We start from the raw sequence: 26,926 nt of genomic DNA, 5'->3' as shown, positions 1-26,926 counted from the left end.
CTGTGACATCAATAAAGATATTTTTTTTTTAAAAAGTATTATCCTGATTGGACAGAACAGAGCTGCTCTAATTGGTAGGTGGGGATGCTAATGTATATATACACTTTGAATAATTATAAAGGCAGTGTTTATTAAAATACATTTTATTTTCAAAATTGAGCTATCAGCTGATAAAGTGTGTATATATATCTTTTCTGAGATGCACTGTAGTTGTGCAGCTCTAAATGAATAGGGAAAGTCACAGTCCTATAAGTTGAAATATGATTCCAGCAACTCCTTTTATAAGGATTGGCCCTTATGGCAAGAACACAGTGCAGGCGACAATTCAGCGTCACCCTGAAGCATTGCTTGCATGAGAGGCCCCTGTTTAGCAATGGCTGCTAGGCTCTGTTTATAAATTTAAGCCTAATTAGCCATTAAGAGTCTTCTTCAATAGGTACATTCATTATTGGGGGTCAACAATTTCAAGGACTCCTTGACAGTCATTAAATAACAGTCATTCAATTAAGATCTGGAGACAATTCAGGAGACCAATGGTCTGACGATAGACCAGATGTTTTAGGATAATTGTGCTCTAAAGAATCCTGTCTTCTCACCTTTTCTTTTTTTCTAGTTAATTTGGCTCTACTCTTCAATAATCCAGATATGCCATAAGTCTCATTCAGGAGTGTTCCAAATGTATTGGCAAAAAGTACAGTCTCTGATATCTTTCCTCACGTTCTATGATTTGCCAACCTAAGTCAGGAGCTGTTCTCCTCCTGGTCCACTAAGAGAAGAAAATGCTGTATTTTGCATTAGAGGCAAAAGTTCCTCCTAATGACAAAAAGGAGGCATCAGAGAGCAGTCAGGGAAAGATGACCTCATGAAGGTCTGGAACAAGACCAAGAAAAAGTCTGCCTATGTTTTTTGTTTCTCCTTCAGTACAGGCCTGTCACTTACTGAGCTTCGTCCCTCATGGAAGCTGCAATTTTTAAAAATGTTTTGGTTTCTGAGCCTCTATCCTGAGAAACCAAATGAGCTGAGCTTTTCCACCTGGTATTTAACTGAGGAATTAAATTACATTTTAGCAGAAAGGGAGAAGCTGAGATCTAACAATGAAGGGAAGAGAGAAATGGTATGCTCACCCAGTCACTACTGCGTTTGTTCCTTAGGTTTCATTTAAAGGGAAGTTCTTCTAGTTACTGTGTCCTGATTGGAATGGAAAGCCTTTGGAATAACAGTGCTCCTGTGTGTCAACGTAAGTAGAAGGAATATCTGTTCAGCTCTGAATCTTTCTCCTTTTTTTTTTTTTTTTTTCATTTTCTTACTGTGTTTTTGCCCCCATGAAATTATCGTGACTGTTCCTCTGTTTATTTTCATTTTTGATAGAAATATTTCTTTGTGGATTAGTTAAAAAGAATGCTTTTGGGGGAAAATAAACCTGAGCATCGTGTGTTGGGTACCATACAAAAAAGATTTAATAGCACACCAGGTGCTATAAGAGGGGAGAAATGCTTTATAGATGGAGAGAAATTTGTACTTTTTTCCTGTCAAAAGTGATAGTCACATTTCAGATTTTCTATCCTTTTATAAACCACTCATTCATTCATATACTTATTTTTTAGCACCTACTATGTGCCAAACAGTCTTCTAGACACCAGGACTATGTCTGTAAACAAGATAGACTAGGCCCCTGCTCCCATGTTGTTTATATTCTTGGACAGGAAGAAAGATTTAACAAACAACAAGTAGACAAGGAAACACATTGATAAATAATTTCAAATAATACTAAGTGTTACTTAGGTAATGCAATAGAATAAATATATGAATGGGAATGAGGAATGCCAGAAAAAAGAATAAAGTTTCCATTTTAAATAAGGTGATTAAGGGAGTCCTCACTGAGAAAGTAACATTCAAGCATTGGCAGCAATTAGTTGACTCCAATGTGAATTACATACAGGAAGAACCTTCCATTCAGATGGAGCAGAAAGTACTAGGAAAGGCCCAAGGCAGAAATATTCTTGGCATTTCCTTTGAAAAGCCTGTTCTAACATTTTCTTGGAAGCTTACATAGCTGGTGTAGAGTAAGCACATACAGCAGTAGTAGGAGGTGATAAAAGAAAAGTAACTCTACATTGTGTAAGAACTTAGGCTTTTCACTCCAAGTAAGATGGAAAGCAACTGGGGTTTTGTGAGTAGGAAAGTAACAAGACCTAACTTATTTTTAATGATATCACTGTAGAGAGAACTTAGCTGAAAAGGGTATATCTTAGATGGAGATTCCCCAGAAAATAGTACTGTTATTGGTGAGGTGTCCTCTGCATCCCCACCTATTGCTGGTGGAAGTGGGATTCTTGGGGTATCACAGGAACAAGAATTTCCTGAGGCCCCCAGGGGAAGATAAGGTATCATGCAGAGCTTTATTTCTGTGAAATCAAACCCCTGAGTTTCCAAGGTCCCATCTCCCTCCATCCCACCATGGAAAAAGTCTCATTTGTCTTTAGCAGAGCTAGGATTAAAGCCAATGTCCAAAGTTCCCGTCCCATGTTGAAGCACAGTTCAGTCCAGCATCTGGCTAGCTTAGCTTGTGTTCCCAGCTGCATTCCCTTGTGTGTAGGGTCCGCATGGCCATGGGTCATGCGGCTTCCAGGGCCACATGGCTGTGGAGGCAAGCGCAGGTCATGGAGCAAGCAAGAAGTAGGAGCACAAGCAGGACAAGAAAGAGATAATTCTTCGTTTGGCGGATTTTTAAGTAGGAGCTTACCCAATGAACCCTTCAGGATTTTGCATGCTTGCAGTGGCTCCACCCCCTCTAGCCAATTATCTTTTCCCCAGGTTAGACTAAAAAGCAGCACCTTCCCTACGTCACCCTGACTTCACTGCACATGCATCTGTTTCTCCCTTTGCTGGACCCCGTCCCCACCGTGATCTGCAGGGAATGGACTGGTGGTTCCCTGGGGATGTAAAGTTGCAGCTTCCTGGTGAAGCTGCCCAGATGACCATGCTTATAGCGCCTGGCCTTCCCTAGCTGGTTACAACAGTTACAATGCCAGAGGCAAAGTTTATGTTATAATCTTCCATTGGAGGGTACAATTCCAGAACATCAAGAGGGAAGGATAACAGAAGGGAAGCAGGGATAGAAAAAACTGCAAATAAATAAAAGATACTATGCTACCAAGGTGGCTAGAAGCTTCACAAGAAAAAACAGCTGGATGGTTGCTCATATAGAACATCTCTATGGAACCAGTTTATCTGTTGGATCTTTCCTGTCTCCTTGTGCAAGAGCCCAACTTTAACCCTTGGGGAGGCTGAGACAGCCAGTATTGTCTGGAAATGAGGTAACGTGGTATCAGCCAGCACTCTCGATTGAAAAAGTAGCTGAGTGGCCAAAAGTCAGGGATTGCCAAGAAAATCTGAGAGTACAAAAGGGGAAGCTACTGCAAAAATCTAATCAGAAATGTTGGCCCAGGATAACAGTGGGAGAGGTGATAGGAAATGGTCAAATTCTGGATGCATTTGGAAGGTAGAAATAACAAGATTTGCTGATGGTTTACACAGAGAGATTAAAATGAGACTAAACGGGGTCACCTAGTGGGAGAATGTGCGCAGAGAATAGACGCATGGGCTGAGCCTCGTGAATCCAACAATGAGAACTCAGAAACCTGGGAAGGAAACAGCAGAAGAGATGAAGAGGCAGCCGGTGTGTTAAGAGAAGAGCCAAGAGGATGAGGGTATCTTGGAAGCCAAGTGAAGAAATTATTTTAAGGAGATGAGACCAAGCAACTATTTCTAGTTCTCCAGAGAGGTCAAATAAGATGAAGGCAGAACATTTGGAGTGACTTGGAGATAATGGGTGGCCTTGACAGAGCTGCTTTAGAAGAGTTGTAGGGCCATATGCTCGATTGGAATGAGTTCAAGGGAGAATGAAGGGAGGACTGGACATGGGCAGCATTTTAAAGGAGTTCTAATGTAAAGGGAGTAGAGGAATGAAACTACAGCTGCAGAGGGAACTGGCATTGAGAAAGTTATTTTTTGTTTGCTTTTAAGATGACAGAAATATAGTGTGTTAAACACAGAAACATTACCAATATGTCCATTTATTTCTTCACTAAATCAAACAGAATATTGTTTCATCTTATGATCACAACTATGGAAAAATACATGTTTATAATAGAATTTTTCACATGACTACACTGCTTTAAAATTATTTGGACTTCTTGTACTGATTTATATAATGAAGCTTGATCATTAGATCTTTCATATTTGGAAATCACCTATTGGAAAACCTTAGCTTTCCTAAAGTACAGTAAAGAAGCATGAAAAGAGGAAAATACTCTCATCAACCCAAAGATATACCTAAAACCACTTACTAGAGTGTAAACGTTGGTCAAGCTTTTCCCCCCAGGGATTAGTTTATCCATGATTCTATCAAGCTACAGTATCCCCTTCCCAAATACAGATCAATCAGAAGGGGAAGGGAGCGTCTCCAAATAGTTACACTCATAAGAAGAAACATGCACTTCTTCAATGAGAAATAAAATCTGTGAAAAACAGTAAGTATCTCAAAACTCATAATATTTCTGAGCTGTTTGGAGCATGCACAGGGGTATGGAGGATGTTTCATTTCATTGTGACATGACTGTGACCATTTATTTTGTTTTTGAGAATAGCAGCCTCAAGTCATCAAGAAAAGACTAAATCACTGATAGAGACATAGTAAATATATAAGAGATTTTGAAAGATTTCTCTAGGATGACGATCCTTGATGTTAAAAGAGCTTGTCTATCTTGTGCTTAAAATAGTACTTGACATATAGTAGGTGCCCAAAAACTTGCTTGTTGAATTACTGGATGATTTTCCTTATTAAATTGATGATTTTCTCGTTAATGTGGTTAAAAAGATTTCTGTTCATTTTAAATAAGTAAACAATTACCCAGAAGTCCTAACTCTCTGAAGAGTTCAGGATGCTAAAATCCCTTTTGGACTTTTCAAATAAACATTGATTTAGGTGTCATTTTATTTAGCTGCATCTCCGCAGAAGACTAATATATTTATTTTGCAGTCTGTACTCTCCTTAAGAGTTTAATTGTTCTTGAACTGGCAATGCAGTCATAGCATACCAAAACTAGAATCAAGTCAGATGAAAATGTAAACATTTTAATGTAATTTATGGCTCTTGTCTTTTTTCTAGAAATCTTTTGTACAAATCCTCCCACTATTCTTAATGGAAAGCACACAGGAACTTCTATGGGAGACATTCCCTATGGGAAAGAAATATCTTACACATGCGACTCCCACCCAGGCAGAGGGGTGACCTTCAGTCTCATTGGGGAGAGCACCATCCGCTGCACAAATGACAGTCAAGGGAATGGGATCTGGAGCGGCCCTGCCCCGCGCTGTGAACTTTCTGTTCCTGTTGGTCAGTACCCACCTCCACTCACCTAAATGGCTTCAGAATATATGTACCAGATTTTTTCTACTTCTATAATAAGATTACAGTGTTTACTTGTGAGTTTAACTCTGCCCTAAGTGGAAGTGTCATAGCTAGAACATGCCATAGCTAGAACAGATGGTCCCAGAAGTGCCAAGCTGTGTCTGAGTATGGAAGATGCTAATTAATTAATAACTCATCTTGCTGGTGGAGTGGTAAGGAGAGTAGGATAAGAAGAGTAAGGGGAATATATTCATTGGAGAGTATAGGAAAATAATTGCCCATGCACACTAACCACTACCAAGATAACTGATAAACACTCTCCACAAGTTCATGGGCATGCAAATGATAAAACTGGCAATATGGATAATATTTAGCTAGTCTTATGCTGAATAAGTAACAAAAAGGACTCACTATACATTTGTATCTGAAGACCTCAACTCAAAGTAAACCCATTTGTCACCTTGTCTCTGGGCCCCATCTTAATCTTTGTGGGAGTGAGAGGAAGCAGAGAAAGATCTAAGGACTGGAGAAGATTGCCTGGTACTTGAGGCCTCACCTAAGGCCTTCCTGGGAGTGAAACCTTTAGCAGGCTCGGTGTGGCGTCAGCCCTGGAATACCGCTTTCCCTGCAGGGGAGTCCTGAGGGGAGAGCAATCCAGTGAAAAAAGGCTACACGTGATGAAAAGCATTTAACTTCCCTTTGATCTCCCTCACCCTCCAACTGGGTGGTATTTATCAGAATCTAGTGCTATTTCTTTAAATGCAAATGCTTGGACCCCAGCCAGGCTCATTGAATTGGCAAAGAGAAGCAGTCTCCTCCAGAGAACAGATAGTTGAGTTCAGACTCTGTTTCAAAATGTGCGGCATACAATCTACCCTCTCCTAAAGAAGACATAGCTTCTGAGAAAGTGCCGCTTAATGGCTTAATCTGTTTTGTCTTTGTCCTTAAATGTCTGGTTTAGTTTCCTAGGGCTGCCATAACAAATTACCACAAACTAAGTGGTTTAAAATAATAATAATTTATTTCTCACAGATCTGGGCGTTAGAAGTCTGAAATTAAGGAATGGGCCGGGCCCCAATGCCTCCTATGGCTCTAGAGGAGAATCCTTCTTTGCCTCTTCCAGCTTCTAGTGGCTCCTGGCTTGTGGACTCTAGACTCTCATCTCTGCCTCTGTCTCTATATGGCCTATTCTCCAGTGTCTCTGTGTCTCAAATCCCCCTTTCTTTTCTTTCATAAGTACACCACCAGCCATTGAATTTAGGCCCACCCTACTAACATAGGATAATCTCATCTCAAGATCATTACCATAATTATATCTGAAAAGACCCCTATTCCAAATAAGTTCCTGTTCTGAGATTCTGGATAGATGTATCTCTTGGGGGAACATCATTCAACTCATTACACGTGTTGACTGCTCTTTAGTGCCAGGAGGGGCAGCTTGCAATGAGCATCCTGAGAAAGAGGCAGGGGGAACAAATGGAAAGAGATGGTAAAATACGTCTTGATATACATGGGTACAATAACACTAATAAGTGAGGATGTGAATGGTTAACTCTAGGTTTCAGTACTGGGAAATGTAAGCACTGAAATACACGGCACTCTGAGAGGAGGTCTGACATGTGAAACTATTAGCTAAATTTCTTGCTTTGGTGAAATAAAAGTCCAGAAAGGTGAATAGTCTTTATGTGGCAAAAAAAATTTTGGTCAGTAGATGTCATTGGAAAGCAACATCCTAAGGTAACTTCAAGAAGGAAATCTTCTATTATAAGTCTTCTTCCATTATTATAAGTGTCTGTTCCTTGACCCCGTATATCAGCTTAATTGAAGAGAAAGAAGGGTAGAGTGGAAGGCTCATTGCTCACTTTGCTATTCCTGTCGCTTGGGTCTCCAGGTTACTGTAAAGCTCCAGAACGATTTCCATTTGCCACGCCTACGGCCCTAACTGATGAGTCTGAGTTTCCAGTTGGGACGTCTTTGAACTATAAATGCTCCCCTGGGTATTTTGAGAATACGTTCTCTATCACCTGCTTAGAAAATTTGGTCTGGTCCAGTGCTGAAGATTTCTGTAGACGTGAGTAACCCCATCCTAGGAACTAAGTTATGTATGTCAAAGCATCAATGGGATCTAATTTGATTTGTGTGGATTTTGAAGGTGAGATATCTAAGTTTGCCCAAGATATTTAAATGAAGGGTAGATCTGTAGGTCATCCCTTGTTACTGTCTGGGTGTCTGCACCTTGACCAGATATTCATTTCATGGGACTCACACAGAAGGAATTGGAGGAAATTTTTCCATTCCCTGGAGGTTACCTTTGATGGCTAAAACCATGAAATGAATGAAAGAGGGACACCCAAGAAAATTATGTGGGCTGCAGTGAATTGTCCTTAGCTAACTAATATGGAGGGAAATTCCAAATTATGAAGCCTTTGATTTAGACTAGTAGGGTGAGAAAACCATTCTTTAGCCATGAATTACTTTTATTGGGGAATGCAAGGTAGTCCTTTAAAAGCAATGCCCTGTAGCTGCTCAAGTCTAAGATTGTATGGTGAGTTTCCTCAAAGTGGCAATTCCGTGGAAAAATCACAAATATATAGGCTGTTTAGAATGCTATACTCCAGTCTGAATCCTAAAAACATATGCAAATTGAACTCTGTACCTAGTCCCAAATTCTGCTTCTTTCTCATAGGAAAATCATGTGGAACTCCACCAGAACCCGTCCATGGCATGGTGCATTTAAACGCAGATACCCACTTTGGATCAACAGTTACTTATTCTTGCAATGAAGGGTGAGTTAGGAGCACTCTCTTTGGAATATGCGTTGCAGAACAGCAGTGTGGATGTCTGTCTCAGCCTTAGGTGGGCAAACTAGACTACTGCCCCCTGTACTTCCAGAAGCAAGCAGTAGGACTTGAACGCAGGCATATGATCAAAAGAATCTAAGAGAGGAGGCGAAATCTGTGTCTGTATTATAAACCAGGGAAGGCACCACGCTCCTGCTGAAGGTAGTGCATGTGCGATCTGGTGAGATATCCCCTGGCTACAAAGGACCAGCCTGCCAAATCAGTAAAATGAAAACTGCTCATTGAACCATGCAAACATCCTAAACTGAGATCAACGAGTATTGTAGCTGAGTTGGAGGACCCTAAAGAAGGAGTTGGGAGGATAAATCTTATGTAATAGCAGTTCTGGGAAATGTAAGCACTGAAATACACACAGAGAGGGGACACTAATGGCATTTTTGCTCTTGAATTTTCCTTGGGACAGTAACTGAGCTAGGAGTCATTGCCCCCACTTAGGGCAATTAAAGAGGGTATACTAATTTTTAGTTGCCACAATAAATTTAGAAAAACAAGGTATCTATGTATATCACATCTTCCTGCATAAACTGCCCTTGGTGATTGGCTCCATCCTATCCTAGCCACCTAGGATCTATGTGTTGCGCCTATGATCCAGCAATTTTAAACTCGGATAAATCAATATTCATCTGAGCCTGGAGATGTTAACACCTTTCCATACAATCCCTTCTCCAATCCCTTCTCATCTCCCATGTGAATAAGCCTAGAGCTCTTTCTTCTATGAGCAAAACAAAATATCACGACATGCAAGGGAAGGAAGATAGGGTGATTGAAAACAAAAGAGACCAATCTGAGGCATCAGAGAAAATATTCCTCTGCAAATCCATGTACTTCAATAAATAAGGGAATGAACTCCAAAACAGGATATTAGAAACCTCTCACATCTGTTTGTAACATAGAACCTATGAAACAGTAAGAGGCATTTATAAGATTTAGTGATCTGATATCAGTAAAGTTTATATACGAATAAACACACGACAGTCTAAAAGAGCAACAATAATCAGAAGATTGAATTCTAAGGGGAAAAAAAGAAAGAAAAAGAAACCAAACAGATAACTGATCATGAGAAAACTGGATTAAATTCTCCAGAGTAAACAAAGGACAAGGCAGGAAATTACACACTCGCACACACACACACATACATATTGAGACATGAGAAAAAAATTAAAAAGCAAAAACTGGTGAAGTATCAGTTACCCCAGAGTGGAAGATACTTTCCTAGGTCAGAAATTAAAAAACTAGATTGATAGAATCCTAAGGCTTACTGAACAAATGCAAGATTAATGATAAGAGGTCCTCACTACCCCCCCATGGAGAAAATGTATAAAATTCAGATATTAAACAATTTGCAACTCTCCAGAGATAAAATAAACAGAAAAAATCAGATTGCCATCAAATCTTTCTTCCACACACTAAGTAGTGGAAATTAGTGTTTTGAGGTGAAACATTGTGCCATAAAATATCTGTACTCAGCAAAGTCACAGAAGTACAGTCGTACATGACCAAGAACCCAAAATATATACCAATCAGATATATTTCCCGAAAAAACAATAATTCCCACACTATATGTGTTTTTATTTCTTCTACATGAGTACAATACAGCAACACTAGAAATTCATAAGCAAAGAATAAATTAAAATTCAAAGTTTTGGATCTTGATCAAAGAGAAAATTAAAACAGCAGAAGAAACACATGTAGTGCAGGTATTATTGTCTTCTTTCCTTACTACTATGTTTTTGCTTCTGATATTTTTTCCATTGCTTTTCTGAGAGGGTGAAGGGGTGGGGAGAGAGAGAGAGAGAGAGAGGGAGAGAGAGAGAGAGAGAGAGAGAGAGAGAGAGAGAGAAACATCAATGTGAGAGAGACATATCAAGGTATGTGCCCTTGACTGGAATTGAACCGAAGACCCTTCAGTCCACTGGCCGACGCTATAACCCCTGAGCCAAATCGGCTAGGGCTCTTTCCTGAGGCTCTCAAATTGTTTGCAGAAATTTTGAAGATTTAATACTTGTTGGCACACTTGAAAAGATTTTACAACATAGCCAATAAAAAAATAAGTTACTAATAAGTAAAATTCAGTCACTACCTAAATATAAAAGTGGCTCAGCCTACAAAAGTATTCACTGTCCTTGTTATACCCACATGGTTCCCGTCATCTTTATGTCACCGGGATGAGATGATTTGTCAGGTAGGATTTGATTAAGCTCTAAAAGACAGGGAAACACAACAACAGGAGCTGAAACAAGGTAGTGGTTATTTCTCTCTCAGGTTAAGAACCGCGAGCAGTGTAGGCCTCACATGGTGACTTCACAAGAATCCTGGGTTTGTTCCCATTTGAGACTCCATCTCATCTCCTGGTCCAAACTCCCTCCAGGAAAGGAAGAATGTAAGACCCATCCCTTTAGAGGCGCTTATCAGACACTCCACGTCCATCCCTCTAGCAAGAGAGTAGTCAGATGGCTCCACCGGCTGTAGGGGAAGCCGAGAGATGAAGCCGTTATTGAAGCTGGGCATTGGCCAGTGAAAAACACAGGATTCTGTTACTAAGAGGAGAGGAAAGTGGATACTATTGGGAGATACCAATAGTTTCTGCTCCCAATGCTTAACTACTGTGTCTTAAGTAATCAAGAGGCAAAGTTCTTAGCTGGTCCGGTAACTCCCTCACTGTTTCATGACATTGCATTAGACACCTCACCTGAGCCCTGCTGTACTTTGGAACACTTGGCCAGCTTGTGAGTATCCTCTGTGACATTTCTTGCAGTAACAGTATAGGGCATAATAAATAAAATATTCCAAAATGTGCGGCCCACTTTGAACGGTTTTATGGCAGTGGGTGACTGAATACCCCTGCCTTTCACGACTGAAGGGTGAAGATGATGAACTGTTTCCTCTGAATCTTCAGGGTAAAGCCATCATTCATTCCTTCAATCAACAAATATTTTTTGAGCACCCCAAGCTTAAACGTCTTTTGGCCAGTGCTAGAGATTGCACATATTTCCATTAAGACATATTTTCTGCCTTTGAGGAGCTCACAATTGCCTTGACAGAAGTACACATAGATAAAAAACAACAACTCTGTCGGTTTCTCTAAAGATAAGTACAAAAATGTCCCATTATGAGTAACACAATTATTGCATTGAGTTGTGAGGGACTAGGAACGAAGATGGATTAAAGCAATAGGAATTTAAGCTTGTTCTTAGCAATAAAGGACTAATTTGCAGATGGAGATGGGGTTTCTTCCTTGTGCTCTCTCGTGTTTTAATTTGTCCTGCAATTTGTAAAATCCTCTTGGTATTATTTTTCACGGTGACTTAAATAGGAAGTATGTGTAGGGTATAATCATTTTTCATCTTGTTTCTAGGTATCGACTCATTGGCTCCCCATCGGCTGCTTGTCTCCTCTCAGGCACTACTGTCACTTGGAATAAGGAGCCACCTGTTTGTGAGAGTGAGTGGAAATATTTCCCCCCCGTAATTCCCCCCAGTTGATCCTGATTTGACCCTGTGGTCACAGAGAAGAAATCGAATCCTCTGGCACAGAGCAGTCTCTCAGATATTTGAAAACTGGAGCCATGTGCTACATGGTTCTCCTGTTTTGGTTTTAATTTTAGGAGGTAATTTATCTGACACTATGGGCTTGAAACAGGTAAAATTGCCCTACTCTCCTACTTCAAGAGTGAAAAGATCGTTCTCCTGTGAAAATTTAAAAGACATTAGAGAAAAGTCAACCTGTCTCTGCCACCTCTTAATAGCATATTACAATCCCAGGAAGGAGACAGATGACTCCCTTTCTGTTCTTACTCTGAAGAATGAAAGAAAAACGCATCCTTAACAATTTCCCCAAGCCCCTGGTCATCCTGCCCTTTCTCCCTCCTTCGAATTCTTCCACACTCAGGCCCTGGTTGTAGTCGGTCCTGATTGGTTGGCTCCGTGAACCTCCAAAACTCTGAGGGACGTGGAAGACTGTCTGATTACAAATTGGGAGAGTGTTAGGCTGCTAAGGAATCAGTATCACATGCAGAGTTGGTGGCAGTAAAAGTGGGCACAGACTTCTGGAAGGCTTGTGGAGAATAAATACAAAAGCCTTAATGCAAATACCCTTTGACCTAGCAATTCCATTTCCTAGAGTTTGTCCCAAGGAAATAATCGTGAAATTTTCCCATGATTTTGGTCTAAAGACATTTAATGCAATAATATTTATAATAGTGGCAAATGTTAAGAATCTAAATGTTCAGGGTGGTTTGAAAATAGTTAACAGAAGAAATAGGGCTCATTAAAGATGATTATAAATTTTTAAGAAAAGTATACCATGAGAAATTAGAGATTGAGATGCCTCATCCAAGTGGAAATAAGCACTATATCTATTTATCTACATTGAATATTATCCAGCTACCATATATGATACTCTAGAAAATATATCCATGGACACACATGAATGTGCACTCATACATATCTGAAATTATATACATTAAATTGTTAAGAATACTTATTTTGGGACCATTATTGTTTTCTTATTTTTGTTTGTCCATATTTTATAAAATTCCTACAATGAACATATTCATTATATTCACAGATTCACACACACACACACACACACACACACACATTAACACTAACTTTGGCTTTTAAAGATCCAAAGAAATGAATGAGAAGTTATACAAGGTGCCTCATTAACCTGCCCATAATTTTAAATTCTCTGAAAAAATTTAAATTAGCAAGGCATTATCAGTTTACTATAAAAGTCTTTCTAGGCCTAACACCTTTTGTAGAAGGTTATCTCTAATGAAAAATGTATCCGATTCTAAGGTATTTTAACTGAGTCAATACTGGTTATATATGTGTATGTGAATGTGTGTGTAGTCACACCAATATTTTAAAAAAATCATTTCCCTAGCCAATTTTGCTTAGTGGTTAGAGCATCGGCCTGAGGACTGATAGGCCCCAGGCTCAGTTCTGGCCAAGGGCAAGTGCCTCGGCTGCAGGCTCTATCCCAGGCAGCTGTCGGGCATGTAGGGGAGGCAACCAATCCATGTGTCTCTCTCACATTGATGTTTATCTCTCTCTTTCTTTCTCTCTCTTACTCTTCCTTCCACTCTCTCTCTGAAAAACAATGGAAAAAATATCCTCAGGTGAGGATTAAAAATAAAAAATTATTATTACGTTGCCCAGCCAGCATGGCTCAATGGTTGAGCATCCTCCTATGATCCAGGAGATTCCTGATAAGTGCACACGCCCGAGTTCCAGGCTTGATCCCCAGCAGGGGGCGTGCAGGAAGCAGTCGATCAATGACTATCTCATTGATGTTTTTCTCTCTCTCTCTCCCTCTCCCTTCCTCTCTCTGAAATCAATAAAAACATATAAAAATATATATTATTTTGTAATAGAACATAGTAGCCTTTTATCATTTTATTATTCCTGGATCTGGTTATTTCATTTCTCATGCCTTATATTTTATATATTTGTCTTTTCTTTTTTGAAATAATTTTTTATTTAATTTATTGGAGTGACATTGGTTAATAAAATTATATAGGTTTCAAGTGTACAATTTTATAATATCTTTTTTGAAGTATTTTGACATATAACATTTTGTACATTTTAAGGGTACAGCTTGATACCTGTGTTAATTTGATGCCTTCCCGTATTGTAATGTGATTGCCGCTGTAGCCATAATTATCACCTCTATCTTGTTGCCTAATTAGCCTTTCTTTTAAGCAATTGGAATAATGAACTTCTTAGTCTCTTAGCAAGTTTGACGATAATGCAACATTGTTGTCTCTTCACTGTCCTGTGCACTCTACCTCTAGAGATTACGTATTTACTACTCATTGTAAGTTTAGACACTTAAACATCTCTCCTGTCCCCTCATCCATCATTCCCTGCTAACTACCATTTTACTCTGTTTTTACATGCTTGGCTCTTTTAAATTTCACAGATAAGTGATATCATACAGTACTTATCTTTCTCTGTCTGACTTATGTCACTTAACACAATGTGCTCAAAGTCCATGTATGTTGTGACAAATGACAAGTCCCCCTTTCCCATGGCTGAATAATGCTTCAGTGTATATACGTCCCATATTTTCTTTATGCATTTATCCATCAATGGACACGCTTCCAGATCTTGGCTATCGCAAATGATGCTGCAGTCGACATGGGGATGCGTATATCTTTTCAAGTTAGTGTTTTCATTTTCTGTGGACAAATACCCAGAAGTGGAATTGCTGGGTAATGTGGTGGTTATATTTTTAATACTTTAAGCAGCCTTCATACTGTATTCCACAGCAGTTGCGTTAATTAGCATCCCACCAGCAGGGCACAAGGACTTCCTTTTATCTACTGGTCTGTTTAATGACAGCCGTCCTAACAGGTGTGAGACATCTCTTTGTTTTCTGCTGTTGTTTTTTTAAAGATTTTTTTTATTGATTTTTGAGAGAGAGAAAGGGAGAGGGAGAGAGAGAGAGAATCATCAATGTGAAAGGGAAACACGGATCAGCTGCCTTCTGCACATCCCTCACCAGGGATCAAGCCAGCAACCCAGGTATGTGCCCTTGACGGGGAATCGAACCCAAAACCCTGCAGTGAGCAGGCCAGTGCTCTAAGCACTGAGCCTCAATGGCCAGGGCTGTTTTCAGATAGTTTTTTGACAGCTCTCATGGGGTTTCCTCACCTTTTTTAAATCTTAGTTTTCTGCCCTCTTCTGAGTCATTTCTCAATTCCTATCTCCCAGGTCACTAGTTCTTTCTTTGCTCTGATCTGCCTAGTTTTCTAAGCTCTCTCATCTATTCTTAATCAGACTCACTGAATCTCATCTCCAGAATTTGTCTGGTTCTTGTTTAAAATTTCAGTCTCTCTTTGGTAAAGAACTCTTTCTGTTCATGAATTTTATTCCTCAGTTCATTGAATTGCCTTTCTGAGTTGTCTTGCACTCATTGAATCTGCACAATACCACAGTGATCAACACATGCCGTTATATATTTGACCCACAGAATATGGAACATCAGAAGTGATCTGAAAGTAAACTATGAACTTTGAGTGATTATGATGTGTCAATATAGGTTCATCAACTGTAACAAACATACCACTGTGGTGGGGGCTATTAGTAATGGGGGAGCTATGCATGTATAGGGGCTGAGAACATGTGGAAAATCTCTATAACTTCCCCTTAATTTTTCTCGGAACCCAGAACTACACTAAAAAATAGTCTTAAAAATGAAAACTTGAGCTGTTGTTTACCATACTTTTCCTTATCCCAGGTATATCTTGCGAGCCACCCCCAACCATATTCAATGGAAACTTCTCCAGCAGCAGTGGAAATGTTTTTCAATATGCAACAGTGGTAACTTACCAGTGTTACACTGGGCCGTATGGAGAAAAGCTGTTTGACCTCGTGGGAGAGCAATCAATATATTGTACCAGCAAAGACCATCAGCTTGGGGTTTGGAGCAGCCCCCCTCCACAGTGTGTTTCTGCCAGTAGATGCACAACCCCAGAAATTGAAAACGGGATTAGAGTATCAGGAAATAGGACTTTATTTTCTTTAAATGAGATCGTGAGATTTCGATGTCGGCCTGGTTTTTTCATGAAAGGGTCCAACACTGTGCAATGCTGGCCCAACAATACATGGGTGCCTGAGCTGCCAAGCTGCTCCAGGGGTAAGTTTCATCCACTTAGGTCCTGCTGGGTGCTTGTAAATAATGGGAGTTCCTGAACTTAAGGAAAGGGTGTGTATGTGAGTGTGTTTGCATGTACAAGGAGTAGGAAATTGATATAAACACTCTAAACATAACACTAGCTCCACTATCTGTTATCTTTGATAATAATAATTGTCAAATAGTAGAGTGTGGAAGAGAATCAGTGAGGCCCAGGGTTTACAGAGAATATTTTAAAAACAATGAAAACCAATGCCAATGGAAATATTTAATTGTGCCATCTCTAGTACTAGTTGTTTTTATTCTAGAGGATGTGCAGAGCAAAATGTATGTGTTGATAGAGTAATTTACTTCAAAATGGGTAATGCTATAGAAATGATCAGGAAAGTCCCATGTAGGCACTTGTGTTCCTTTTGTTGTTCTAAGTGTCTGCTCAGCCCCTTGCTACATTTTGCTGACCCTTCATCTCACTTTTAGCAAAAGGAACTCAGGATGCCCCGGAGAAGTGACGTGGATGCTTGTGCTCTTGGCCTCTGTAGGTCCTTCCTTTTCCATGTATTTCTAGCTTTAAGTGACAGTACCCGGCCATGAGAAGCTCCTTTGTGGCTGTGATTGTCCACACAAGCTCTGTCCTCCAGCAAGGACAGACAGCATTGACTTGGTAATTTGTAGATCCGGTGGTATTTCTATGTGGTGCAGCCTGCAGGTAAAAAATACATATGATCCTCTTTAAAGGCTGAGAGGCCTGGGTTTAGTGTGCCCACTGATCCACAAACATTCAGTGCCTCGAGGCCTGCCTGCCTGGGTCTTCATGCGGCTCTAATAGTCAGGGATATTATTAGATGCGTTGGCGTGTTCATACTTCTGTGTTTAACTGAATGTCTTTCCTTGCTCTTAGCATGCCCACCTCCGCCCGAGATGCACCATGGGCATCACATTGGAAGACGTGTATCTCTGTATCTTCCTGGGATGATAGTCAGTTACACTTGTGACCCAGGCTACCTGTTAGTGGGAAAAGCCTTCATTTTCTGTACGCACGAGGGAACCTGGACCCAGTTTGATCAGTATTGCAAAGGTATCTCTTCTTTTGCTGGGTTTTTGTGGAAGGTTGAGGCATGAGGCTAATAAGGCTGAGATCCTACCTGATAGGATGGTGAAATGAGTATCAGTAGAAGAAGAGGAAAGCAGAGCAGACAGCAGGAAGGAAGGCTGCCCAAATATCCTCAACTGTACCAAATAACCAGGAAGGACCGATGGAATTTCAGTGATATAATAGACATCAATCACTAATTCAAAATGCTTTACGGGCTTTTTCCTGATAAAATAGCTCAGCTTTAAAGGATCTCAGAGAATCACAGGTGGTCCTCACAAATGCCCTTGGGAGGTCAATAAGCGACTAGAAGCACTCTGTTGTGAGGACAGTAGAAGTGAGGTCGAGAGCAATTAGTTCCAGAATTACTGGAAGTGGAGTCTCACTATAATCTCCAAGACCAAAAGTAAGGTGTTTATTTCTTCTTCCTTGCAACAAGTCCCAGGAATTATTTTCGTTATTCCTGTCTATGTTTGCAGAGTGAAATATGACTTAAAATATTTGTTGGCATTATTCTAAAAAGCCGCAAAATGTGGAATTAAAAATCATATCTATAACTAGGCATGTTACTGAGATCTTTACAGAAGTGATTTGTGTTCATCTCCAGAAGAATCTGGTGGGGTGGGGTTATCACTCCTGCTGTCTTACCAAGGAGGATATTGAGGTATAGAGAGATCCAGTAACTAGTCTATGATCCGAAGCTCAAGAGTGGTGGTGCTAGGATTGGACCCAGCTCAGTCCCTGCTTTCAAACTCTGCACTCTATACTGTCTCCTTTTATTTATTTATTTTATTTTTTAAACCTATTTTTTTTATTTAAAATATTACAAATGTCCTTTTATCTCCCCAATGACCCATCCCACCCTCCTCCCCAGTCCCCCTCCCCACCGTTGTCCGTGTATACTGTCTCCTTTTAAATGTGGCTCTTTCGACTTTGACTTTTCAAAACTATAAGTTAAGTGATTTTTGCTTTGCTTGTTTCTCTTCTATTGTTTCATTTTTCAAATACTATGTAAGGGCAGGGATGAGGTATTTCTAACGTTAAGGATGAGTTAGTCTTATGGCTACTGTGGTGACAGGAATTTATGGCCCTCCCTGACCTAACGGCCTCAGAAACCCTCCTTGGCCTCTTACCCCTCAATTTTAGAGACAGAGAAGAAGCGGCCCACTTCAGTGATGACAAGTGACTCTGTTTTGGTTATTTGCCAGAATGGATGGCACTTACAGAGGCCCTGTGGCTCTGCAGAAACCAAAAGCTCATCCCTCCTTTTTTAAAAAAGATTTTTTAATTGATTTTTTAGACAGAGAGGGAGAGAGAGAGAATCATCAATGTGAGATCCAAACATCGATCTATCAGCTGCCTCCTGCACACCCCCTACCGGGGATCGAGCCCACAACCCAGGCATGTGCCCTGACCAGAATCAAACTGGCAACCTTTCAGTGCACAGGATGAGGCCCAGTCAACTGAGCCACACAGCCCAGGCCCTTCCTTGCTTTAGTTACATACAAAGCATGAAGATTCAGGGAATAGTCCATTGATTAATTATTCAGATTAGGACTCTGGGATAGTTGTCATGAAAATAAAAGAATTGTATCCTACTATCCTGGCAGCTGCTCTCTTCATTTAAGTAAAATTAATTTTACCTTAATAACTATTCTCTTTAAACATGACTTATTCATTCTAGATTTTTAGCATTAGCAAAATCAGCCAGGAACCTTGTTAAAAAGATAGTTTCCTAATTTACATCCCCAAGAACCTTGATTCTGATATTTTGAGTTGGGATCTAGAGGTCTATTTTTAACAAACCCATTAGAATAATCTGATGTAGAAAGACAACAGACCATACTGTGATAATTAGCACTTTACCTGGTTGGGTTTTATAAAGAAAAAAAGAAATTAGGCTCTTATGACTGAAAAACAGGCTGCTTAAATTGAAGAAGGTGTTGCTGGGCAGAGAAGAAAGCCAAGTAAGGTTGAGCTAAATGAGTGAAAGCAAATTAAGCTGACACTTGATATTTTAAATTCAGAATCATGATTTACTAATGTCTTTGTTCTATGTGTAGAAATGAACCAGAAACAGGCATTTAATCAAGAGGCAAAAGCAGTATTTGCTGTGTTCCTAAAGAGAGTTCATATGACCTTCCTGCTTCCTTGTGGTCTGACCCAAGGGATCCAGGCTAGAGCATGGTGACCCTAACTCCTAATCTTTCCACAACTTCCCAGTTTCAGAGTTGCTCACAATTAAAAGTGGATTACAGTACATTCCATATTCCTTTACTTTGCCTAAGAAAATAAAGTCAGAGAATCTTAATTCATAAGACCTTTGGGAAGGGAATATTAATTTTTCTTGATTGAAAAAATGGCCAATCTTTGCTGAAGGGAAAATAGGTTTGGGGTCATAGATCTTTCCATTATGGTAGATACAACTAACAGTTATCAATAAGATATCAATTTTCTTCTGATTTTTCTAATTTCAGAGGTAAAATGTAGCCTCCCACAATTCATGAATGGAATCCGAAAGGAGTTGGAAATGAGCAAAGAATTTCAGTATAGAGATAATGTAACCTTGGAGTGTAAAGATGGATATACTCTGGAAGGCAGTCCCTGGAGCCAGTGCCAGTTGAATAACACATGGCATCCACCTCTGGCCATATGTACATCTCATAAAGGTAAGAGCAAGTACAAGGAATGTAGGTCCTTCCCAGTCATGGCACAGTTTATTCATTCATCTATGCTCTCATCGAATGTGATGTGATGTTATGGCACATGGTATGCTAAGGAGTGCAAAAGGAGCCCCTAATTCTTCTCCAAGGCCCTCAGCAATGGGAGGCAGACAAGCCTGTTCTCCTCTCACTTATCAACCCATCCAACTCTCCTTGGGGACCCCTCTGAAACTTTTTTGTCTAAATCACTCTATTGTTGCATTCATCCCACAGTAATGATTTGTTTATAGCCCGGGGCCCAATAGTCAAGTGCACATGCGTAAGAGAGCAGGCTTTCAAGAACTTCAGCTTGAGTCAGGAAGCACCTTCCAAGTCTCTGAGACCAGCGGTTGGGTCTCCCTCACTGCTGTAGGCTACAGGGTTTTAAACTGGTACAACTGGATTTAGCAGATTTAGAAATCATGTGTCATGGAGCTCTGCTGGCAACTAGAGGGTAATATAAGATAGAGAACTCTAAACCCTGAACTTGTGTACATCAGGGAGCTGATGAGCAAAATTAACACTGAGTAATTCTTCTTAATCTAAGTTAGTGCTAGGCCTCCCCCATCCAGTCTTATGATTCTTATTTATAGTAGTGAATACCAAAATTGTTCAAGATTTTTTTATGGTTAATCCCTCAAATGTGCTAGTTAATCTGACTTACAAATGATATTTCCAAATTATAAACTCATAACTCTCTTAATATTAAATTATATTCACTTTGGCAAAAAGTTCACTGCCTACCTGACTGAATGAATGCCTTTCGAGCATTCTGAAGATGTGGTTGTGAAAGACAGAAAACTCTCATGATAGGAGGACCACCCTACCAGAAGCTAAAACACAATATAAAGCCACAATATATCAATCACTTTAAACCAGCACAAAATAGACTTATTTTTATAAGTGGAACAAAATAGATATTAATAAAATACAGGTTATTATAAATAAAAGTAAAAGTATTTTACAGATGAAATATAATAGTTGAGGCAGCATCAATCTACAGGGAAGGTAAAGATGATGAAATAATATATGTAGCCTCGAAACAAACTTAGAACCTTTCTTTTTGTCTTACAAAAAGTACCAGATGTAATAAAGAGTTAAAGTTTTAAAAGTCAATATAGAAAAGCTAAGGCAAAAAATAAAAATAAAAGAATATTTATCAAACCACCGGAAGAAGGCCAACTCTTTGAATGTTTTGATATGATCGAGAAAACCATAAAAGATGAACAAATTTGACTTAAACAGCTTATGCACGTACTTTGGAAAGTAAATAAGAGATCAGTAGAGAGATAAGAAATATGTGAAAAATATAATGAAGAGTTAATAGTGTTATCATTCAAGTAGCAGTAGTGGTAGTTGTGGTGGTGGTAGTGGTTGTAATTATGCTAAGCGAAATAAGCCAGTCAGAGAAAGGCAAATATCACATGATCTCACTTACACATGGAATCTAAAGAGCATAATAAACTGATGAACAAAACAGATCCAGTGACATAGAAGCATGGAACAGACCGAGGAATCTCAGAAGGAAGGTGGGGGTAGGAGAGTGGGGAGGTGGGGAGATTAACCAAAGAATTGATATGCATATGTGCATAACCCAAGGACAGGGAAAATAGTGTGGGGAAGGCCTGGGGCGGGGTGGGGGTGGGGTAGAAGGGGTCCATGGGGGGAAAAAGGGGACATCTGTAATACTTTTAACAATAAAGATAAATTTAAAAAAACAAAACAAAACAAAAAACATTAACACATATTGATTGAGTGTTTAATTCAATTGTTCAAAGGTTAGATAGATAAAGAGGTTCTATCTATATGTAAAAACCTAGATGCATGGGAACATGTCCCAGAAGGGAATGTACCAAAGCCTTTCACGGTAGGAGAATTACATGTGATATTTTTCTTTTGTTCTGTTTTCTACATTTATTTTTGCAGTAGTTCTATTAATTTTAGGATAAAATAGTAGGTAAAAAAGGGGAAAAAAAAACACAGACCAATGAATACACAAGATAAGATGAGAGTGAGTAAAACCAATCGTTTTTTATATTAGCACACACTTGGACTGTGTGATGATAAAAATTAGGAGAAATTGTCACTGGCTGAGGGCTCCTGTTTAATCATGTTGAATGCTAGACTGATGCTTTTGTGACCTTTGTCTTCCTTTTAGGCCCACGTAATGTTCTCGCTATTGGTAAGTTTTATAAAGGGTTGGCTGAGAAACTCTAGCGCCTTTAACAGTAAGTATTCACTTATAATGAAGGAAATGTAAAAAGAGAGGTCAAAATAGCTTACATTGCTATTTCATTTAGAAAGGAAATAGTGATAAACTCGGGCCACGGTGTGGCAAACCTGGTATCCCCATATGCATACAGAGTGAGTGTCTCTATCAAAGGTTGGACACTATCTTTGAACCATTAAAAATGACCCAGCATCCATCTCCTTTTATTGTAGCTGCGGAATACAACCTGGGGATATTCTTCAGGTGGTAGTCGCGCCCACTTGCACAAACTGGAAGCCACAAGGCCAATTTTCTAAGCCCGTTTCTGAGATCTGAGTATGTAAGAGGAGAGTGTTATGATAGAGTTTACTTCAGAGGGAATTGCTAGAGTGTGTCCTATGGAATTGCTCTGGTGCCTTAAGCAAGAAACGTGCAGGGCCCTGGAGAGCTGGAGCCCAGGAGCCCAGGAGCCCAGGAGCCCTGGGGCTGTTCTCACATATTGAAAGGCTGCTATTGGACTAAAGGTTACAAAACTGCTCTGCTCACTCCTGATCTCTAACCCTGTGGAAGTAACACTAATGTGCTAGATTAAACAAGAAGCCAGGGGAAATCTTAAAGGTAAGCCTGTCGGTGTTTTTTAAACCAGAATTTAGTTACATTTTTAAAAAATCACTGGCAACCTCTTAAGAGACTAGATATTAAGATAGAGGTGAAAACCTCTGGGTTATGTTTTGCATGCACTTAATTACCTTGTTCTATTGCCTAGGTGTGTCCTTTGGTGGTGTCTTTATCGTAGCCATCATTGTTTCCTGTTGGATGATTCTAAAGCGCAGAAACAGGTCAGTATAGCCATACTGCTCTCCTAGGAAATGTCTATTACTGCACTTGCCACCTCTTGGAAGCCAAACAGAAGTAAATGAAAATCTTAAAAAAACTACTACATAAATAGATATAGTAATTCTTATAAAGAAGGCCTGTGATGTGTATTATGCATAGAGAAGTGTTCACACTAAAAGAAATATATACATGATACTAAGAATGCTTTTTCTAAAAGCTCAGAATTTTAAGAAGGACTTGAGTTTTACAAAAGAGAAAACGGGTAAAAGGAATTTTTCCAATTTCCAGCTGTTATCCCAGTTTTGCTGAGACAGTCCAGAATTCTCCCACTACACACAGACCCAGTCAGGGCACTGGAAGTTAGATAGTGTGCCCCGCTGGCACACATCTCTCAGGCTGCCAGTGTGGAAGAACTGAGGCTCTGCATTGGGTATTTTTAAATAATAAATCTTTTATTAACACCATTTACCTTTTAAACTTACAAAAACCTTTCAAAAATTAAGATCTAAATAAAGAAACATCTTTGATTAGGAAGAGAACATACACAGCTTTTGTATTAATTGTTTTAATTATAATAGAGTCAGTGAGGTCAAAGTCAGAGAAATCAATGTTATATGCTTAACTGGCAAATTCTATACCAATGAGAAACAGTTTATAAATTTAGGTGAAGTTTTCTAAACAAATTTAGTCTCCTAAAGAAGCATTACAGAAACTGAAGTTCAAACATTTCACAAATAATGCCAATGTAAAAATTTTAGAGTATCACAGCAGAAATTTTTGTCAGTAATCTAGTCATTTTCTTCCTCTCCCTTCTTTGAATTTCTTCAACTCTGTTAATTTATCTCTTACGTTCTTGGTCTCCACAACACTTCTCACCATCCCCCTCCCCTGACAATGAGCTCCTTGTGAGCAGGGACCACCTATAGGCACTCAAAATAATTTTTATTTAATGATTTTTGACCTCTACTTTGTGCAGTAGTCAACATTAATAATGAGAATAGCAAAACCTAACATGTTTGTTTACATAATGCTTTACCATTTATTGTCTTCTTTGGACCTCAAAGCAACTCTGTGAGGTAAGTAAGGACAAAAATGTGTTGTCCCAAAGCACAGAGACTCTGAGATTCACGGAAATTCAGCAACTTGCTTAAAATCATACCAGTAGGATATTGTTACGAGTTAGGGTTTTAGTCCCAATTATCTGACTCAAAATCTTGAATCCATTCATCTATTCCACTGATAATTTTAGTTGTGTATTTCTTAATCTGTATTATTGAAAATTCAGTTTCCAGAACTGCATATAGTACAAAACTGGAATATTTCCTTTTTTTCCTTTCATATATACCTCCCCTCCCCACCTCTATGTGATTGGATCTGTTTTAGCTACTTGGGTATGTTGAATCAATATCTTTCTGTAAAACAGCATACAATCCCTCATAACCATGGTTAACCAACTAGATAGCCATCCATTCAACATATGCTCACTGAGGCTGTTTTCCCTCACACCCCATGCACCACTCCTCATCCCAGATGACTTTCCGGCCATTACTCACCTAACTGCTTAGTCACTGCCCCTTGGGAGCCCACCCCACAGAGCTATACAACTCTTGACTCCTCCATACATGGATCTCAAGTTTGCCCTTCCCTATCCTGTCAAAACTTTGGCCCCTGACTCACTCACAGTCTTTGTCTCAAGCGGTGCCCTCACCTATTTCCACGAGAGGGTCAAGACTGGGTAATGCCTGGGTAATGAGGAAGCAGCGGAAAGCGGTGGAGTGAATGTGCTCTTTGCGCTTCCATTCTTAAATCCCTAACATCAATGCACACTTGAAATCTAAAGACACTGGTATGACTTAGCATTTCATTCATGTAAAATGAAGTGCTCATTAAATAACCCCCAGAGACACAGCGTAGCTTATCACATAAGACCATGGGCTTTGCAGGCACTAAGACCTGTTCACACTCACTACTAGCTGTGAAGCCCTGGGCAAGATGCTCAGTCCCTCTAAAGGTCTTTTCCTTACCTGAACAATAGGGCTACCAATAGCTTCTACCTCACCTAACACAGTGCCTCCCTTATGATGAATGTCACAGAATGTTAGCAATTGTTATTTCTACATGACTGTTATTAAGGACATTTAAAAGTGATTGACTACCTCTTAAACTGTCAGTTCTTATAAACCTTCTTGACAACAACTGCTACCTTCCATACTATAGGTATTTACAAAATACGGAACGTGTATCTTCACTTTGGGGGGAGCCCTGTGTAAGATTGCAGTGCAAAGCCTTTTACATTGTGAAGCTTAAATGTCACAATCTTGTTGTAACAATATTTAAAAACCTCTATTATTTACTAATAGGGAAATGTGTTGTTTTAAGGCATGGGCACTTGTCTATAAGCAGTTTAGAGTTCTGACACAACATATAGAATGGTTTCAGTATTGTTTTCTAATCCAAGTTTTTACTTAGAAGTGTGGCTTGGTTACATTTTTCTGTTTAGAGACCTTACAAAGATCTCTGAAACCTGAAACAAATTAGGCCCTAAATTTCAAAATGAAAGCTACCAACTACCTTCTTTCAAAGCTAAAATGTGTATAATTAAGTTATTTTTCCATCTTTTTCTCCCCTGCCAATTAGCAGTAATACAGATGAAAAACCTAAAGAAGTGAATATCTGTTTACATCCCCAAGGAGGCAGCTGTGATCATGCTCAAAGTCTGCAAACAAATCAGGAACATGGCAGGTACCGAACACACAAATTGAATTTAAAATGTTTCCAACAACTCAAGTATCCAAACTGGAAACAGGATTTAAATAATTGTATTGCACCAGGTAGATCATTGATGCCAAAGACCTTCGAAAGTACTTCAGGAGGTGGTGGTGTCTTTTCTTGGATAACTGTTGTTTCCCGTGATTTGGGATGAGGACTCTATCAGAGATGTGCATAGGCACTGTTTTCAGAGCATTCCTCTATTTTTGTACATTTGTTATTGGTGGATATGGAGTTCTTGTGGTGCTGTGGGGAAAACAATTTCCTGAGGCCACCACAGGAGGGTGAGACTGCATGGAAAACTTTATTGATGATGTAAAATTAAGGGGATTCCCTTCCCAGGTCCCGTCTCTGTCTGGCTCACCATGGAAGAAGTCCAATCTTGGCTTCAGTAGGGCTAGAATTAAGGCCATTGCCCAGAGTCTTCTCTCCATATTAAAGTCCAGTCCAGTCCATCATACTGCATGCCAAGTCTGCATGGCATGGGCCACATGGCTTGTAAGGCCACATGGCTGTGAAGAGAGAACAGGCGAGGGAATGGGGTGAGTGCGGGTCATGGAGTGAGTGCTCCAGAGCACAAGAACAGAACAAGAGAGAGGGAAGTCATTGTGTGGAGATTATGTATTCCCAAGTTTTTGTAGGCTTGCATTGGGGTCCACCCCTCAGCCAATCCATTGTTCCTTGGGCTAGACTGATATGCAAGCACCTTCCTCATGTGACCCTGACTTCACTACAAATGCACCGAGCTCCCCCTTAGTTCAATCCCTTCCCCCAGTGATCTGCTGGGAATAGACAGGTGGTTCCCTGGGGAGTGTGAAACTGCAGCTTCTTGGTTAAGCTGCCCAGATGACCATGCTTATAATGTCTGGCCTCCCTTTTGCTCTCTTCCTATTATTAATATGAATAACTAGCTAATTACAACAATAACACATTGATGCTGTGAACCTTTGAGAAGTAGCAAGCTTTTCTTCCCTTGTGGAACCCAAGCATTTGCCACTTGGGTGCCCCTCCAATTCCTCCGGCTTCCCTTCAATGTACAGGATCCCTTAAGGGTCCTTGCAGGCCTCACTTGACCTCTCCCCCTGCTTTCCCACTTTCTCTGAATTCTGTCCCTCACCTGAACCCCTGACTGCTCCCTCCTTTCTATACCCCTCCACTTGGGCTTGTTACCACGTCTTATCCCTTCATTCCCCCTGTTCCCATAGCCCTACCCCAAGCTGTTGTGCAGTAAATGTTCCGCTGTTTGCTAAAGGCTTGGGGAGAAAAGGGAAATTACACCACAACCCACAGTGGCACACAACAGAGAAGTGAGTATTAAAAACCACTGCACTGAAAAGTAATTGATTTTGTAAATAAACTTTTACTGGAACAGAGCCACACCCCTGCAGTCTGTGCCTGCTTCCA

The 26,926-nt window shown here is 39.9% G+C and overlaps 1 protein-coding gene across 1 annotated transcript in view; it reads left to right on the top strand.

Annotated features, from left to right (window-relative positions):
• The window catches only part of CR1 (complement C3b/C4b receptor 1 (Knops blood group)), a 72,429-nt gene extending 46,753 nt beyond the window's left edge, over positions 1-25,676 (top strand). The window contains exons 24-34 of the mRNA XM_087828193.1: positions 1,152-1,237; positions 5,171-5,398; positions 7,305-7,484; positions 8,100-8,199; positions 11,630-11,715; positions 15,520-15,918; positions 16,742-16,990; positions 19,483-19,674; positions 21,866-21,889; positions 22,683-22,755; positions 25,391-25,676. Coding sequence (XP_087684319.1) covers positions 1,152-1,237; positions 5,171-5,398; positions 7,305-7,484; positions 8,100-8,199; positions 11,630-11,715; positions 15,520-15,918; positions 16,742-16,990; positions 19,483-19,674; positions 21,866-21,889; positions 22,683-22,755; positions 25,391-25,676 — 1,903 coding nt within the window. The remainder of the gene's footprint in view (positions 1-1,151; positions 1,238-5,170; positions 5,399-7,304; positions 7,485-8,099; positions 8,200-11,629; positions 11,716-15,519; positions 15,919-16,741; positions 16,991-19,482; positions 19,675-21,865; positions 21,890-22,682; positions 22,756-25,390) is intronic.
• The last annotated feature ends 1,250 nt before the right edge of the window (positions 25,677-26,926 follow it).

Source organism: Miniopterus natalensis, chromosome 19, assembly GCF_054644295.1.
Source record: "Miniopterus natalensis isolate mMinNat1 chromosome 19, mMinNat1.hap1, whole genome shotgun sequence".
Lineage (NCBI taxonomy): Eukaryota > Metazoa > Chordata > Mammalia > Chiroptera > Miniopteridae > Miniopterus > Miniopterus natalensis.
The sequence above is the reverse complement of the archived record's forward strand: the minus strand, read 5'-3'. Positions and strand labels throughout refer to the sequence as shown.